The 16,040-nt window shown below is 37.3% G+C and overlaps 1 protein-coding gene across 1 annotated transcript in view; it reads right to left on the minus strand.

The window, feature by feature from the left end:
• Positions 1–2,249: 2,249 nt before the first annotated feature.
• Positions 2,250–16,040, minus strand: part of ANO10 (anoctamin 10) — a gene marked incomplete at its 3' end in the record, with an annotated part of 82,775 nt that continues 68,984 nt past the window's right edge. The window contains exons 11-12 of the mRNA XM_010191444.1: positions 7,543–7,659; positions 2,250–2,376 (exon numbers count right to left, since the gene is read on the minus strand). Coding sequence (XP_010189746.1) covers positions 2,250–2,376; positions 7,543–7,659 — 244 coding nt within the window. The remainder of the gene's footprint in view (positions 2,377–7,542; positions 7,660–16,040) is intronic.

A 16,040-nucleotide genomic window follows, 5' to 3' on the forward strand; every position in this document is an offset into this window, starting at 1 on the left:
CTGTAACCCTCACAATAAAAAAGTTTTTCCTTAAGTTAAGCCTCCTGTGTACAAGTTTGTCACTGTGTGCTTTACTCTCATTTGTATGACAAGTGGAATAGCCATTTCTCTGGTATTCAAACTAATTCACATATAATTGGGAACCCCTGTGGTTTTGGAAACTACAGACATCTGATGCAGCTGCCGTATTCTTACAGCAGGAACAATTTTAACCTGGTTTAAATCCTATCCCCTTATTCCAAGTTTCCTTGTTGAGATCATATCTTGTCAATGATCTGAGATGTCAGGCAAAAAGAGAGGACTGAATTGATTATGTTATCTCCACCACCAGGCTCTGGGTCAGGATTTGGGAAAGGTAAAATGGATTCTTTCCAGAGGGACTCAGCTGTTAGGGAAACGTAACTTGATGGACAATTTTACCCCTGGCAATAGTCACAGAGAATGAATGGATCGTTGGAGAAGAAAATTACACCTGCTGGGAAGCTGTGCACTGTTTGTGTCTGTTCCCATTAAGAGCATGCAAAAGTATCAGCTACCATCACATTATAGTCATATCTATTTAAAAGTTTATGTTTATACTCTTAGCTCTCAGGGGCCCATATTTAAAAGTTTAATTTGGTATCATCTCACTTTCAGCTGAAAAGTCACAAACATGGACACAAAAACCTTCTTCCCAAATTACTGGGTTATTGATTTTAATTTTTTCTTAAAGGATCATTATTTATTTTGGTTTTGCTAACATTTTTATACTGAAAGCAATTTTCAGTAACACACTCTTGAGAAAGGTCCAGCATTAAAGGAATTCATGTTTAAAATACACTGGCAAAACTGTATTTGAACACAATCTGTTCTCCTGCGACAGGGTGCAAGACCTTCTGTGCTTAAAAAACTGTGTTATGAAAATGTAATGAATCTTACTTGCATTATATTCCCACTGCTACCAAACACATGGAAATGTTATATTGACGTATCTGAAAGCATTCTGACTATTCACTACGGAAAAACTGCATCTGCAAAGTTGAATTAACAGGTTTGAATTCTTAAAAAAACCCTACAGTAAACAACAATAATAAGCAATGGTTATATTTTAACATCACTTGTTGAGTTATGTCTGATTACACAAACCTGTCAAAAAAAGTGCAGCCATGCATTTTTGCAGAAAAAAAACCTAGGTTTTGTTAAAATTATTTTTTTTTCTTTAGAAACAATACTATTTCTAAGGATATTTTTTTTGACAAAACATAAAGCAAGTTTTTTTTTTAATCTCATTCTGTTTTAACCTAAATCAATGTTTGAGCTCAAGTTTCATCAGTCTTTCCTACAGGTTATTTTACAAATCTTTGATTATTTGAATAAAATCTTTTCATTTCAGCTACTTGCCTTTCCTCCTGTCAGACTGCAGCCTTGTGTTTGCCCAGCATTGCTAGCGGGCACAGAATGAGCCTCTGCTTTCATTATCAGCAGCATTTTGAGGGTAGCCCTGAAGCTACAGGTAGTCCTTTTCTGAGCCCTCTAATTCTGGTAATTATAGCACTGAATGAGGCAGAAATCCACTGAGTTTGTTTCAGCCTCCCAGAAATTGTCTTCAGTTCCCATTTTGCAATATAAACAATAAGGATGTTAAAAATTAACGACTCATGCTCTCCCGATGTTAAATGGCTAAGAAAAAAACATAATCCTGCTTTCTTCCTCCCCCTGGCAAAAAAAAAGACATTTCTGAGGCTCGCTGCCAGTTCAAGCAGCTATGTTGGCCCATCACACCCATGGTCATATTCTGATACACGTGACATGCTGGTAAATAGAAAATCTCTGCAATTGAAGAGGTGCAAGGCTTGAAGAGGTGCAAGGAGCAAGCATAAGCATTGCCCAGTGCAGAAGACCCATAAGTTAGCAGGATATCTTTGTTTTCTATAAGCTACAGAGTGGCCAAGCCCTCTAACAGGACAGGAGCCAGATGGGTCAGCACACTCCAACTTAGTGTATTTCTTCTGGAAAGGACATGGTTAGCGCTACCTGGTCCTATTCCTAGGGGAAATGGCAAGGTCCAGCCATTGCAGTCAGCAACCAGAAAGCTTTGCAATTACTAGAGCTGCTGCAGGGCAGTGCATTGCAGTGTGGAAGCACTGAGATTACTTGAAGCAGAAGGGTTTTATGGATGATAACAGCAACTTTTACATGCCAGAATGTACGTGCAGGGATAAAGAGCTGAAACTTTCCATATGACTGCACCTGGGCAAACAGGCACCTACCACTTTCTGTCATGGTCTCACCATCCCTTTCAAAAAGGGAGCAATTAACTGTCATGTTTTGAAGAGACCCTTGGTCAACAAAAATGACGCAGAGATCAGTCACAGCATTCTCCAGTTCCTGCATTTCCTAGAGAAGTAATTGAGACTCATGGGACTCATTTTCAGGAAACAGACAACATTGCTGGAAAAATCCTAGTGAATGTTGCACTTACTGTTGCTTTGGAAAACTCATTATTCTGCTGGAAATCATTAAGAAGCAGCACTACTGACTTAATAACACCTAGATCTCACTCTAAAGCAATTGAAACAATTGTTTATATATATATTCAGACTATACCACTGCCACTACGCAGTTGTATGTAGGTGGTACAACCACCATGGGTGATACCGTATGGAAGAACAAAAGGTCTTTCTCCACTTGGCATGGGCTGAATGACTACATTGCGTTATCTCATTCTGAAAAGATACAGCAGGGAGGAGAAAGGAGGCATATTTTCATAGCTGGTGTTCCATAAGCTAAGGGTGACCTTTTCATTACTGGCAGTTGAGGAAGGATGACAACTGCCAGCCAGCTGAGGAACGCTTTTCTCACAAGCAGGTTGTCTATCTGGAGTCTCTTTCTGGTGGAGCATTTACAGATGGACAGCAGATATCCAGCAAATGGACACTTCTTCAGAAGAAGAACTGAAAGGCTTCGCTTATCAGAAGGAAAAGGCATTTGTGTTAAAAGATACTGGCCACTGATGGCTCGAGCACCTTAAGAAAGGAAGCTGGAGCACAGGGATGAGGGGTTGTTTATAGATTAGATCCTACTGGGGGTAAAGGCTGGAGATGGGGAGGGAACTGGCAATGGATGCACAGAACAAAAAAACCTCCACATCTGCATTGCTGCTCCAGCTTAAGGACAGGTTTTTTTCCGCTGTAGCTCCTCTGAAAAAGCAAACTCTTGCACAAAAATTTATTTCTCTATTGTTGCTATCGGGTCTGTGTTTATTCTGCTGAGATAGTGAAGGAGATGATATCAGGAAAAACATCTTTATCCAATTTATATCATATAGATTTTTAATGCAGAAATACGATTAAAAAACCCCAAGCATTTTTACATCAATAAGCTTTTGTTTTCAGAGCTAATACTGATGCTGCCCTAGATAGCTGCACTTTGTGCACTTTGTGAAAAAATATCCCATTCCCCACCATTTAAAACTTCGCTTTTCCCTGAAAAATTGCTACTAGTTATACATCACGCTGGAGCTGCTACTCTTTCTATTTCATGCTCAGAAAATAACTGCATGAGTAAATATTTTCCCCCAATTTGTCTCTCATTCGCTTTGCCTAGGTCTAGTTTCAGTACAGAAAGAAGGTATTTCATTTGAATTTTGCCTCAAATGGAAGAAGGTAATACTGGGAAGACCTCATAATACCTGAAAACAAAGACTGTAATTAGTCCACAAAATGCAAGTTATGCTGTTTGATCTGTGGTTGTCTTGTGTTTCCGGAACTTAAGACCTTTTACAAGGATAGGCTGCTGACCCATCTCCAACCACAAGGGCTTTTTGTCTATTCATTAAGCTTTGATCTGTCCAGAAGCTAAAATGCTTATCAGTGTAACTTTCACTGTCACTGCCCCAAAAACGCTGAATTTACTGACCATTCCCTTGCTGCTTGCAGGCACACCTATACTTGCTCTCTCTTCTTTAAAACAGGACCTAGACCAAAAAGCTTGGCACGCTTCTGCACTTGCAAGAAATAGAGCAACAGAGAAAAGCATTGGAAAGAAGCACAGGGAGTTTTGGGCACCTCACCCCACTTCCCTAGCTAGTTCCTTCCCTAAAAGGGATCATGATATTCACCAGAAAAGGGCCCATCACCCTAGCAGCAGCCAGTACCCACTTACAGTTGCCCAGCATCCAGGCTTCCTTTTGGGTGACAAAGCAACTGACAACACTTTAGGGAGTGTGAATGCAATTGCTTCTGTTCCTCTTCCAAAAATCTCAATTCATATTCTTATTAGTCCTCTATGAGAGAGTTCGCACTAAGTTTATTCTCTGCCCTGGCCCCTCCAAAACCAAAATCTAACCAGACTTCTCCACCACTCTTTACATTGAAGGACATCGGGGAAATCTGAAGTAAAGTCTACACATTCCCCAGTTTGGATTCAGAAAGGTTGAAGTAATTTGTCTTGAGTTACGTCAACAAACTTTGTTATGATAAGTGTACCATAGTGAAGTATTTTCAAAATGGATTAAATAGCTACAACCCATTCAACAGTCCACTCCCTTTCAATAGTCTTAACACAAACTATGCAGAGATGTGTAAAAGAAACATTTCAGAACTTCCTCAAAACCTTTCTTAAACTTTGAGAACTTCAAAACCAGACTGTCATTTCAATAGAAAACGATTTTTTTTAAATTATGGCATTTTTCACCATATAGGAGGTTTTAACAAGTTCTAATGATGATCATTCATCTCCATTAGGGAGGTAAGACACCGTATTCCCTAAAATCCCTTTCAAATAGTCACTAACTCAGTTTCTAAATGGATTTGAACACAGAATAGTTACAGTCCCACTGCACCAGGTTGAAAACCAATTAGCTCAGCGTTAATGAAAATGTAAAGGTGCTCACACTGTCTAAAGTTAAGAATCCCAAGAATAATCAATACAACTGGTTCAAAGCAGCTGTATTAGGAGATTTTCACTCCATGCTCCGTATGTGGAGTCTAATAATCTATTTTGGCATCTTAGAGGTTTACAGTCCGATAGTGTTAATACCCTTTTAATAGCTACATCCCAAGACAGCACTACTCTAAAAGCTCACATGGTAAAACACAACAGCATGCATGTCTGGGTAGCATCAAGAAAGGAATGTGATGCATACTCCCACAAAAATATATAAACCAGTTTCTCAGTAACATACGACATACGGACAAAAGGAAATGGCATCAAGTTATACCAGGGGAGGTTTAGGTTAGACATTAGGAAAAACTTCTACACTGAAAGGGTTATCAGAGACTGGAACAGGCTGCCCAGGGAAGTGGTTGAAACACCATCCTTGGACGTATTTAAAAGCCATACAGATATGGTGCTCAGGGACATGGTAGAGTTAGATAACGGCTGGATGTGATGATAACTTAAAGGTCTTTTCCAACCATAACAATTCTATGATCCCACAACAAATTTGCCCCAGACTTTTATGTCTGTTTTTTGGGGGGTTTTGTGTGGTTCTTTTTTTTGGTTTGGCTTTTTTGTCTGTTTGGCTTTTTTGTTTATTTCTTTTTTTTTTAAACAGTTGTTTTGGGGGGGTTTGTTGTTGTTTTTTTGCTTGAAAGATATACAGCTTAAATTCCCATGATGACTCTCAGTAAAAAGACACTTGAAAACATGCTTCTAAAATAAAGGCTTCAGCATCTTTCTGCACTGCCCATTTTGCAGATATTTTTTACTCAGAAAAATAAGGCACCAGAAAAAAGCCCCAATCTCTCTATGTCTATGGGATACACAGCACAGTATCAATCAGAGGAAATCTAAAAAGGTAATGATAGATACTTGTGTTTAAAGGCACCTAAGAAACCAGCCAATATTCTTCCTAAATCCTGTAGGAAGACTCAAAGCATTAGGTGAGAACTGTCAGGCTTCTGATTCTTACTGAAATTTAGACTCACTTTTCACTACTGAATTAATGAAACCAACCTGAAGAACTGGGGAACAGGCATATATTATTGTAGGAAATGCACAGATGCAAGGATAGGAGATGAAGCCCTAACTGCCGACATGAGTACGCATATTGAAAAAGGCTCTGTATATATTCCAGTTGGCACATTATAACCAAAGGTGACTGTATTCACTTGAGCTTAAGGTTTCAGCGGATGGCCTAGTTTTGCCTGTCTACAAAATGAAAACAGATAAGGAACAACTGAAATAGAAAAGCAGCCCTGTTCCTTTTAATATTACCTAAAAAGTACATAAGATCCATGACCAGCTCCTGGTAACTTCACATTGACAAGTAAGAAAAAGGCAAAACAAAAGTATCAGGCTATTCAGTTATAATTTGGATTTTGTTTGTTATGGCTGATTATGGAAGACAGTGCTGACCTCAACAGCCATGTTCTAGCATCACACAAAACTCTGGCATTTCAACCAGGAAAGGCAGGGTATTGTTTACAGGCTCAGTTTCTGCAGAATTAAGGGAACATTTTGTCACATGCCACTATGGTAAATGTTTTAAAAAGTAACCTCCAGTTCTACACAGAAAACACAGTATAGAGGAGGTTACACACCTTCATCTGGAGCACAAAAAGAAAATGGTCATGTAAAACCATGCACTGCAGTGTAAAAATACCTGAGCTAACAATAAATAGGTGAACCAGTCTTTGCAGCTGCATGCTGGGGTTTTTTTGCTAGCTTAGAAATCCTATCTAGCATAGTACAGTCAGTCAGAAACTCCTAAAGTATGCTGCCATTGCAAAACCAGCTTTGCAGAATCCCTGCATCCTACTGAAGCTAATACAATTCTTCATCTCTTGTGATCACGACTCTCTCTATGGAATCAATTGTTAAAATAGAAATTTTCAGTAGAAAAATCTAGTTTCTCACTCTGTAATACCTGGTAAGTATCTTGTAAAACATACCTTATTTATGCAATAAAACATTGTGTGTTGAGGAAAATAAGGTAACATTACCTTTCCATCATACATACTTAGTTCTCAAACATTTTTTAAAGTTTTGTTTACAATTTCTGTTTATATCACAGCTGAGTTAACTGTTTATTTGTGATGGTATTTCAGCAATGACAGAAATCCTAGTGTTACAACAACAAATACCTCTAGCGGATGAAATTAGGTTTGATAGACCCCAATGTCCTTTAAAACTGATAAAATAAAGTATGTGTGCAAACACAAGGACAACAGACATTACAAGTCGCTACATTACCACCCATACCAGAAATTTCAAGCTGTATGAAAAGGAAGCCCATTTCACTTGTGTGAAAGCCCAGATGAAGCAATTAAAACTTCCAGCTCTCTGCTCCACTTCTTGAGCAGTGATGGATTAACAGAAAATGGAGCAGTACCTGAAATGCTACAGTTTACAACCCAATGTGTAGAAGCAAACCAGCACTGTTTGCTATTTATTGAACATCCTGTGCTGTACACTGTACTATCAGTGGCTGTAAATAGGAATTTCAAAATCCCCAGATTTATGCATTTATCCGCCTATAACAAAAGCAGAGCCTCCTTGGTTTATCCTTCCTTCAGGCCACCAACGCCTTTCATTGTTACACACGTCAGTTGCTCTTACCTGTTGTTTGAGAGCCTCTAAAGATTCAAATTCCAATTTGGCGAGTTTCATCTGGATATCTCTTGGCTTATCCGGAATTACAAACGCCATGATGAATTTTATTGCTAGTAGCAAGTGCTGGGAAAAAAGTAAAAAGAAAAATATTGTTCTATAGAGTTTGAAGCGTGGTGAGAACAGCATAATACCATTTCCAAATTTTAGTAATGGAAGTATAAACAATTATTTCTTGTGGCATGTACAATATGGGCAGCGTACTATAAATACATTGAGCCTACTCCACATTTTTCTATTCATAATCATTCATAATTTGCAATATAAACACACATAATTTGCCTTATTTTCATAATAATCCTATTTTCACTATGTACCATAAATTTCTAACTCAGTTTTGTATTTGTGATTCTAAATGAAATACCTTTTGAAACATATATTGGCACAAAGAAATTAAATTATGAAACCCAGCACATACAGTTTCATAGTGAAATTTTTACATATATAGACACACATACAGTTAATATAATTAGATACAATTGCAACATGCTTACATGTACTCACACATATGTGCATGTTATGATATAAATGAAACAAATAGTACAAATTTTGTAAAGCATATGAACAAACCAAGAATTTCTGCACTAGAGAAGTTATTAAAACCTAAAACAAATAAAACCTAAATGCTGAGAAAGCATTAGAAGAGAACAAAACAAAATAAAATATGATCTTTAAAGAAGTGGCACAGTCATAAATAGAATCCCTCTAGGAATAGGAGAAACATTCCACATACAAAAATTAGTAATAAGCCAAATTAGTAATAAGTACAAAAGATTATAATCCTATTTAAGAGACAACAAGCATGAAGTTCTGTTGAAGCTCATCATTGACCAGTCTTTAAATTTAACGTAAACACCAAAAACCTCATCTCACCAAAAACAACTGTCAAACTGTCCACTCAGTGGTTTTCTTTCTTCATTTCTGGCAAATATAATCTAAACAAGAATCATTAAATCTCATTTTATCAGGAGCTGAGCTAACAGTATGCTGCAGATTCACATGCAGAAACTTGCTCCTAGCTGGGAAAACCCTCTTCAATATAAGGTAACAGATATTTATGCTTAACATTAAGCACGTGCTTAGGTTCCACCAATGATACGATGATACTCATAGACATGCTCACATTTAGATTGCACGTCCAAGCTACTTAACAAATTTCCCTGAATTTTTATAAAGTTGAACAGATCAGTGCTCCTTTCTGAGATAAGTTCTGCTGAACTACCTGATCTTGGTGCACCTGGGGATATGAATAACAACACAACAGACGAAAAATACCTGAGATTTCAAAATTACACAAGCAAGAAGCTCACAAAAGCACTACAGACTTCACAGGAATGGTATTGAAACTCTTAATAAGTCAATTCCAGTAAGTAAGGATGAGTTAAAGTTAGAAGTTGCATAATAGTAACAAGTAAGATAACAACAACAAAGAGCCACAAATGAAATTATGTTTTAAAATGTGTGACAGATCAACAGTTAGTAGGTCTAGGAAACAAACTGTTAATGCGAGGAATACTACTTTACTTAAAGAGGTGAAAGGATGGCTGAAAATTAATGTAATGCTACTACATCACCAGTGAAAACCTGAACACAGATTAAGAGGTTAATGAAGCAATTAGCATGTCCGCTGTGTAATGCAACGGGAATACCGCATTATTAAAAAAAAATAAAATTATGTCAACAGTAAAACATTCTCCCACTCATACAAATCTTCTTTTCCCACTCAGCTTAATGGTATCTGCTACTAAGGTACTTTCCTTGCAAACAATGTTGGTTTATGCTAGAAATACATACAAATGAAAGATGTCTTAAAGCTGGCACTGGAGGAATCTCTTAAATGGAGAAAGGTAAAATGTGGAAGACAATAATAAAAAATAAGACAATATTCCTATGCAGAATAGAGTTATAAGGAATCACAGGTTGAAGGGGAATAACTAATCTACAGATAAAATTTTGGCTGCGAAACAGGAAAATAAGGAGATCAAATTTGGAGTAGCTCAAAACTAGGTAACAGATTAGGGTAAAATCTTACACTTAGGGCAGATGACTGACAGAACTAGCAGAAACTGAAGTATTTGGACAGGGATCTTTATTTCTGTACAATGGACATTTCATTTGAAAAAAAGACTCAGCATCACAAAATGTAGCTTCTAGCTGTCCAAAGTCCTTTGGAGTGGGTCCATCTCACTTTGCTAAACAAAAGGGAAAAAAACCACCTTCTTTTTAAAATCATATTAAAGAGCAAGAATCAAATTTTGGAACTGTAATTGTTCAGCCACTGCCTCTTGAAGAGCCTTAAAAACATAAGCCAAGATAGTAACTGTACACAGAGGCTTCAAAGTAGCTCTAAATCCAAACATTCTTTTAAGAAAATAAATCAAAATAATTTCAGGGAAATATAAATAACATTATGGAGGACAGAGACTTGACTGGGTTTTTCCCATTTTTCATAGGCGTGAGGAAGGAACAGGAGAAGAGATATCTAGGGAAACCAGAAATAAAACCAACAAAAATGCTGCAGTGGAAAACACTGTATTTTAAAAAACAGATTTAGAAGGGCAATGTGTTTCAACTACTTTACCATGTGAGGAGTTTTATTGTTCCATCAACTAACCAGAGCCCTGCATGCAGTTCAGCAGCATCCCAGAGATTAGGTTTTTGGCAACAGGCTACATATTACCCACATGGACTGAAAAATGCCTTTGACACAAACTAACCATTTATCAGAAAAGAAGTCAGTTTTCATGCTAGCACAACTCAGAGCCCACAGACACAAGGACACAGCCTTAAACACGAAGGCACAGGCTCTGATTCAGAAAACCCTCAAGCCAGAGAGACCTTGAAAGCTGGAGCACAGATGGGGAAAGTCACTATTTCTGCTTGCCCCACTGTCACTCTCTTTCCTAGGCACCCGCTATGGGCCACTGTAAAAAAATGAGACTGAGAACAGCTTTTTTGGTGTTCTTTATGTTTTGTGTTCAAAAGCTTTACCAGTCATAAAGTGCTCAGAACTGCGTGGGATGTCTCTGAGACTCTGATCTCAGAAAACATGCTGGACTTCACAGACAGAAAATTCAGTTCAATTCCACCACGTAACTCCCAGTGAACTTGAAAAGAGACATCAGAGCAACAGCCACCTTTGGAAAACTTCTCCTGCAGTTCCTATTTGCAAATTAGTGGTAATATTAATAAAATTGGGGAGGTACTGGAAGAAATTATGAATGTGGGTCACATGATTCATGCAACCTCTTAAAAAAAATTTCTCTAATCTTATTAACAGTTTATATTGCATTTTGGAATTGCCTTTTGACCAAGGAAATATAAGTAGTTCCTCAAGAGAAACTGAGGAAAAAGTAGGGAGATGGACAGTCGTGTTCCTTTTATCATTCATATTCTGTACAGATTTCTTAATCTTGTTTTAGAATAATTCCTGCAAGTCATATCCACAAAAAGGAGCCATCTGCTTTCAAAAAAGAAATGCCTTGAGAGTATAGTACAAATCAACAGAACAGACAGCAAAATTCTCATTTGTAGTATAAAGTTACATTCATACAAATATGAACATATTATAAAAATAAAATACTAAAGCTTATCCAAATTTCCTACCCAACTAGTGCAAATGTATTTGTCCGGTACTAACATTTGTTCACAGTTAGGTTGGTTTGATTTTTTGGGGGGAGGGGGTGTTAAATCAGGTTACAAACCCAAGCACTATTTCTAACTGCAACATTAAAAAGCAATGTTGTTTCCAGGAACATGCCCTTCATAATGATTACAAGAGGACTATTTCACCGCGAGCAAAACCCAGGATCACATCACATTTACACAGGCTGTAAGCTCCCCCATGCCAACAGCAAAGTCCCCTCCTATTTTGCAATCTGCCAAGTGGGCACGGAGAGAAAAAAAGCAATGAGTCTCTCCCCCTTGATAATGCAGAGCCATCAAACGCTTTGTGGTCTTGTGCCAGGTGCTCAGAGAGCCAGAACCAGTCTGCTCTGCAAAGCCACCACAAAAAGGAGAAGCAGCAGCTGCGTTTTGCAGCAGTGGGTCCCCAACCTTGTCTCTGCTGAAAAAGAAAATGCAAATAAAGGTTAAATTCCTGGAATTTTGAGCAGCTAATTTGGTTTCTATAGTGGTCTGACTGCAGCAATTCCTGCCAAAATCTTCTCAACTAAAAAAAAAAAAAAGGGGGGAAAAAAGAACATAAGCCATAGTTGTGTTGCTGGTTAGCTGATAAAGTCCAAAGCAAGCATCAGCTTGAAGAGACTGATAAGATTTTGCATCAAAAGCCTATTTTAGAATCTAATGTTTATGAAAACTTTCAATTAAAATCAGAAATCTGGACCTAGCCCAGCCTAGAACCAGTGCATACCATGGAACAAGGTGGCCACTGGTTACTAACTCTGCATAGGTAAGAAACCCTACCTTTGCTAGGACTCTGAATCACAGTATTCTGCAATGAAACTAAGCTGAGATCAAAGACTAACAACAGACCAAAAAATAAATTTCTCTTTCTGTGCAACAGTTTGTAGCAACTTTCTGAGAGTAGCAAAAAAGGTGGAAGAAAGTGAAATATCATTCTGTCAAGGGAGCAACACAGCCAAAGAAAAGTTTCCATAAAGCTCAGGAAGTTCAATTAAATTAAATTAAATTGTCTTTAATATACAGCAATGAAATAAATTTATGAGCAAATATTTCTGCAATATACATAAAAAGAACGTTTGACCAAACTTTCCTTCCCACTTTTAGACTGAAATGGCTTCATTACAGACTCTAAGGGAGCAGAATCATCACAGCTGAGGGACTTTGAAAAGGACCTTTCTTGTGCTACTCTGATAAATGCAGCTTTTGAAAACTCTTATCCCATATATTACTATGGAATTTTTGTAAAATGGGAATGGAATCTGCCTTAGTAAAAAAACTTTTGATATTCATTTCAAAATTTCATTTTATCCACAGACATCCTGTCCAAAATCCTGGGGAGAAGGGGAATGACAAAGAAGTTATTTCATGTTGGTCCTATTTCAAGGCTTCCTCACATCTCCCATTCAGTTTGAGACTGTCTTCTCTTCCCACAGGAATGTAACAGCTGAATCACAACATGCATTTTCTTCCCGTGGGGGTGGTGGGATGTGACAGGTACTGAATTCACCTATCTGAAGGGATGACTGCCAGCTTGCACACAGTCTCCTTACATCTACACTTCTGAAATGGTTTCAACCAGTGCAGAAATCCTGCTCCGTATTTTTATTACCAATCCACTACATAAACCTCACAAGTAGAAATCTACGCTGAAAAAATATACCAGGCTTTAATATGTAGTTTTGAGGCATGATACAATCATGGAAAAAAGTATTGCACTACTGCATGAGAACCGGGGTTTGTTTTATTACTGCTACACGCACATTAGCACTGATTCACCCCACTTTCCAGCTAAGTCCTGGTCTTACATCTCAAGACTACTGAATTGGTTTCCTTCTAAAGAAGTAAATTTATTCAAAATACTACAATTGCTTCATGTAACTGTCACTATTGAAAACAAGCCTATTCCAGACCAACAGTCCTGCACAAGAGACTAACAGATAAGGCAATGTGAAAGATTAAAAAAAGTCAAGATAATCTCTAAGGAAGCAGATTCTCTGTTCGTGTTTCCAGGAAGTAACTGCAAAAGCAAATCAACTAAAAAAAAAAAAAAAGTAAAATTTTGTAATCGTCATCTCCTAGCGAGGGAGCCGTTCTCGAGCAAAGCAAGCCAGTCCTGCTTTTAAAACTTAGACCTGCTCTTGGAAATCCTTAGAATGTATTTAAACCAGACACAACTTTAATCATAAACCATCAGAAGCAATCTGCTAAATAAATAAATATTCTACCTCTGCACATGCTAATAAAATTTGCAAGCACAAGTAATCTGATCAATTGTATAGTTGTGACAATTTTTTTATCTTATGGCACTGTTACACTTTCTAGTCATTCAATATGTTTAAAAACCAAATTTTCTAATTATTTATAGATTATTTCTTTCTAATGCTTAAACCACAGCTGTTATACATCATATTCAGTCACTAACGAACTGAAGCATTATCTGGTTTTATTAGTCTTTTTGAAAAGATTTAGATGCCCAACTGTTCTCCATAATTTTCTCCAACAAGAACAATTAAGGTGTGAAGCAGCCCATAAATCTATAGAAATCTGTCACCAACTTACGGGGTGCTACAAAGTTTTTTATTTCTCATCATTTATGTTCAAGCCTTTTTATAGACCTTTTACACTGGAATTTTTAAGCCTACTTTCAGATTACGTTTTCAAGACTGAAGTGTGAAAAAGAGGGGCAAGGGCTGAAAAGGTATGGCATTTTATTTGCATACCCAAATGGCCATTTTCTCATCTATCACTAGAAATGATACATTCAGCATGTTCTAGGAACACCTGCTGAAAGAAAAAATTCTAAATAAAAGAACTTCTGGTATCAGTCCTGTACACAGGCTGCTAACTGACTGCAGCTTGGGAAAAAACTGTTGCCCCCATAATCTTGTTTTATCAACACAGCATATTCTGTGACCCAAAATATTTTATGATACAGCACTCTTACAAAACTATAAAAGTCTCTATAAAACTAAAACATACACAAATGAGCATTTCAGAAATGTTGCAAGACATTATTTTTCTCCCATTTGTTTTATCCTGTAGTCAATTCAAAAGACATCGAAAAAAATTAAAAGCACTGTAGATATAAATTTGTCTTGGAGCTTCTAAGTATTTGCTAATGGTTAATTTTGCAGTAACCCAACAGTCTTGAAAGCAGCATAATAATGCACCCATCTCTATGTTGCCATTTGATAATCCTGAAATGTTTTGGCACAGCCCTCATCTCAATTTATGGCTGGTGTTTAATAGGAACTGGGATAAGAGTTGCCAAAAGCCAAATTAGCTAATGCTGAACGTAATGAACAGCAGAGCTTTGATCACGCTCTGAAATAAATTCTAAGTGAAAACTGGAAAGAAGGATGCCTATGGAATTAAAATTGACAGTATGATTAATACCAGGCCATATGAAGTGCCTCTTAGCTGATTGCTAACGTTACATATTGGCTCCCATTTTGACAGGTATAGTTTATTGTCAAAATGCCCTAATGTTCCACATCAAGGAAGGAAGAAAAAAAAAAAAAAGACTGGCTATTTTCTCTTAATCTACAAAACTTATACTTCTTTCCATCTTTAAGCTACACATTTTTCTCTATGAAAAAAAAGGCAAGTAAATTACAGTGCATGTCACTGTAATTATGCATTGTAAGGAATTGTGCTTGTCAGGACTCCAAAATTCCTCCTTGGTTATATGACTGGATGACCTGGGATTAGCAAAGAGATAGGAAGCACTGTTTCTGCCAGGCGTTTGAAACCGCTGTAAGTCAGTTCAGTGATAAACAAAAACTGTCACCTACTGTAAATTCCAGATTTTGAGAACTCTTTGCTCCTGCCTCAGTGAAGCCTCACTTGTCCCGGTACAAGCCAAAGTGGACAAGTATAAAACTCCCAGTTAAGTTTTGGACAGACTTAGCAAAGATATCAAAATGTACTCATATGAAAGTAAAATGACTAGACTTTAATAAGCCTTACAGATGGTTTTCCCAAAACTGTATGTTGGTTCTGGAGACTGTGAGACAATCTGACTTGTCAATCTGACACCTTCCTTCAGTTTATGCTAGGAAGAGGTGATGTTGCATCTATATTAGAATTTATACTATTTTAAACATTGAAATGGATGTTTCTGTCTGTCGCCTTGACAGCAAGTAACACAAATCCTAACTGGGGTTTAGTTTTAAGAGCGAAATCTCAGCCAGTTGTTCTTCAAAGATGATATACACCCAAGTTTTTACCTTTAACTGCAAATAACAAGTTATCCAACTAGATGCATCGCACTGTATTTACACGTTTGCTTATTTCTCTCACAACTACCTGGCTTTACATACGACTGTCTCATGATGCTTTCAAAGCTGCTTCACAAGAACATTATTCCTACTGAAAAAATCTCACACCACCAAGGTAAGACCTGTATCTGAATAAACAAATTTAGAACAAAACATAGTATTTCACCACACTGAAAATGCATCTTCATTGAATCATTCAGCATTTTGATGTAATGCAGAGCTTTCTTCTGTGTATTCATCATATGGTAAGCGGCATGCTTTGCTTTACTTCTGTTCGAAGGTGTAAGTAAATTCTGTAGAACATGGCACATTTTTTAATCTGGACCAAAAGGTGAATCATGCAATGTTAAATAATGAACAAAACGTCACAGCCATGACTCAGAGAAAAATAATGGTATTGCGATATATCACACAGTAAGCTGCAGATTAATTGTTGTCTCTATTCCTGTGCAACTTTAATTAAAACAAATTAATTGAAGTGGGTACAATAAAACCAGCTAATCTGAAACAATTCTGTAGGGA

This window comes from Mesitornis unicolor, unplaced genomic scaffold (assembly GCF_000695765.1).
Source record: "Mesitornis unicolor isolate BGI_N332 unplaced genomic scaffold, ASM69576v1 scaffold20309, whole genome shotgun sequence".
Taxonomy (NCBI): Eukaryota; Metazoa; Chordata; class Aves; order Mesitornithiformes; family Mesitornithidae; genus Mesitornis; species Mesitornis unicolor.